The sequence below is a fragment of the Hoplias malabaricus genome, chromosome X1 (assembly GCF_029633855.1).
Source record: "Hoplias malabaricus isolate fHopMal1 chromosome X1, fHopMal1.hap1, whole genome shotgun sequence".
NCBI lineage: Eukaryota > Metazoa > Chordata > Actinopteri > Characiformes > Erythrinidae > Hoplias > Hoplias malabaricus.
The window spans coordinates 16,041,379-16,043,936 of NC_089818.1; the positions used below are offsets into that span (position 1 = coordinate 16,041,379).

Genomic DNA, 2,558 nt, shown 5'->3' on the forward strand with positions numbered 1-2,558 from the left:
ACAAAGAGAGCCAATGCATGAAATTACTCATTATTATTTATTTATTACACTAGCTGAGTCATTATTTAGAATTGCCAAGTAATATTTAAATCAGTATTTGGAGTCAGTCTGACTTACTGGTGAAACAAACAGGAGAATAAACACACTATTTGCCTGAAGGAAACTGAACCTCTTGCAGTGTCCTAGAAGCCAGTGGCTGCAGTAATGGTGCTGAGGGTTTGTGTGGCGACAGAGCGCAGTGAAAAAGTGGGCACAGACAGATCAGTGAGGAGGTAGAGCTGGTGTTGAGGAGTCTGAAGGCCATAACACTTGCACTCATCCGTCACCAGGTAACACTGCACAGGCTGGTGGGTGAACCTGCCACTAAATTCCTCATGGAGTGTCTCATGGGCGGCCCCTGAGGTATTTGTAGTGGGTGCCTCTTCTGTTGTGAAGTATCGAGTCGCAGCAAAAGTGTAGAAGTGCAGCAACATCTCCCAGCGCTGAGCCGGAGAAGCAAGAGGCGAAGACTCAGAAGAGCTTCGGGAGTGTGAGCAGGCCGTTACTGAACGGCGGTTTTCACGGTTGATGAGCAGCAGGGCTTGGACATCCCAGCGAAGATTCACTGTTGGAGGCAGAGGAGAACGTTCTGCTTGGTCCAGGCAACTACGGAGAGTCTCCACAACAGGGGTCCAGAAAGAGCCCACTAGCTCACTTTCCACACGATGCAAAGATGGGCTGGGGCCACAAAGGACACACACAAATACGCCAGGCAGCAGCTGGAAAGAGAGCAGTCTGTGGGCAACTGTGGGACTTCCCTGAGGCAGAAAGACCGGATAGTCACAAGAAGTGACCCCTGAGAGCAAATTCACAAGAGTGGACAGGAGAACAACCTCTTGAGGAGCGAGGCGCCACCACTTATCAGTTGCTACAGCTAAGCGTCCCCTAATAATCAAACAGCCGAATTCACTGTCTGATGCCTGGGTGAAGGCGTCCAGAGCCTGCTGCAGTATGCCAGGCTGAGAGGGCAGTAGGCAGTCGGCACAACGGGTCAAATGTCCCATGAAGCCCTGGTCCTCACCCTTACGCTCCAAAAGCCTGTCAATCAGCTGGTAGCATGAGCGCAGATCCCTCTTTAACCGCTCCACATTACGTATGTTAGCCAGCTCATCTTGGCCCAGCACCAGCACCATGCAATTCCAGGTGTTCTCCAGTAGGTGACGGAGATGTAGCTCACTGACTGCATTTTCCCCACTGCCACTCACAGCTATGAGCATGAGACTGTCCTGGAAGACCCTCCAGACCACCCGGCTGCCTTTCTCTGTCTCACAGCTGGACAGCAGAGCACCCTGCCCGGCCCCGAACATGTGCACCCCATTCAGAGACCCGATGACAGAGAAAGGGAGGTGCTTGGAAGAGCCCCGGGAAAACAGGGGGACCCCACTAGCTGCGGTGAGGCACAGCAGCTGGACCGTCTCAGCCTGAAGCATCCTGACAGTGCAAATAGAGAAGGGACAGGGCTCTGAACATAGGTCTCAGACCGAGAGGTGTCCTCAAGCCTGAAAGAAAAAATTAAAAGAGAAAATTTACTTTATTAAATAAAACAGACAAACAATGTTTCAAGCTGTTTTGATGCTAGCTACATGTTTTAAGCTTGATGTTAATACCGCGTCTCTTCAGCAACACGCTGTCGCCAATGGCTTCTAACTCTCCAACTAGTGCACTTCGTAAGAATTTAAATAGTTATTTCTAAACTCTAAAATTACTCACTTGTGATATAACGACGCGTACATATGTTCCGATGGACATTCCGAGCTGTAATCGAGTGTAAGCCCCTTATTATTAAGCTGTTTTGATGCTAAATATTTTATGTTAGTTGAGTTTAGCTGCCGCGTCACCATAGCAACACGCTGTCTCAAATGGCTCCCTGCTCCCTACCTAGTGGACTAAATAGTCACTTTTAAACCCCAGTAGAGGTAAAAATATCTACAACTGTGAGTAATAATTTATGATACAAGGAGGTGTGTATAATTTCCGATAGACAGTGCTGTAATCGAGGGCAAAACGTTTATTAAGACCTATATAGTGCACCACATAGTAAGAAAGCAGTTGTTTGAGATACAGCCTCCTAAGTCTTAAACTGGATTTAGTTTTTAAACACTTCTAACGGAATTAATTAAAGCTGGTTATCACACTGAAATAGTGCACAATTACCGGACACGTGCACTTTTTGTGTGCAGGATCCAGCTTTTTAAAATATAGCAGTGCACCGGCAATCGTTTAAGAAACACAACAGAACTGTTTTCCAACGTCTAAAACCACACGCACATTTATAGTGTTGCTGAATGGAGTTTAAACTCGGACCTCAATGTTACGTGCAGATGTGGACATATCTGATATATCTCAAAGATAACATTAACGTTTTTTCAAGAGCTAAACGATAAGTAAAATTATTTATTACCGTCCTTAAGTGAGCCCTAACGTTTTTCTCTCGTGCTCCATTGCGACTCCTGTTTCTGTTCCAATCCCTCCGCGATCCCTTAAAGCGAGCATTGATTGGACACAACTGCGTCTGTGAC

The 2,558-nt window shown here is 46.9% G+C and overlaps 1 protein-coding gene across 2 annotated transcripts; it reads right to left on the reverse strand.

Annotated features, from left to right (window-relative positions):
- On the reverse strand, positions 1 to 2,558 carry LOC136675863 (protein fuzzy homolog). 2 transcript variants are annotated; one of them, XM_066652647.1, is made up of 2 exons: positions 2,441 to 2,558; positions 1 to 1,538 (listed from the first exon to the last, which is right to left on the reverse strand). In XM_066652647.1, the coding sequence occupies exon 2, from the start codon at positions 1,467 to 1,469 to the stop codon at positions 183 to 185; it is 1,287 nt and encodes a 428-aa protein (XP_066508744.1). In that variant the 5' UTR covers positions 1,470 to 1,538; positions 2,441 to 2,558; the 3' UTR covers positions 1 to 182. The 2 variants fall into 2 exon arrangements, with proteins under 2 accessions (XP_066508744.1, XP_066508745.1); XM_066652648.1 differs by lacking the exon at positions 2,441 to 2,558 and adding an exon at positions 1,750 to 1,872.

Bases quoted from the DNA above. Each gene is read 5' to 3' on its own strand.
- LOC136675863 (XM_066652647.1), bottom strand. From the start codon at position 1,469: ATGCTTCAGGCTGAGACGGTCCAGCTGCTGTGCCTCACCGCAGCTAGT.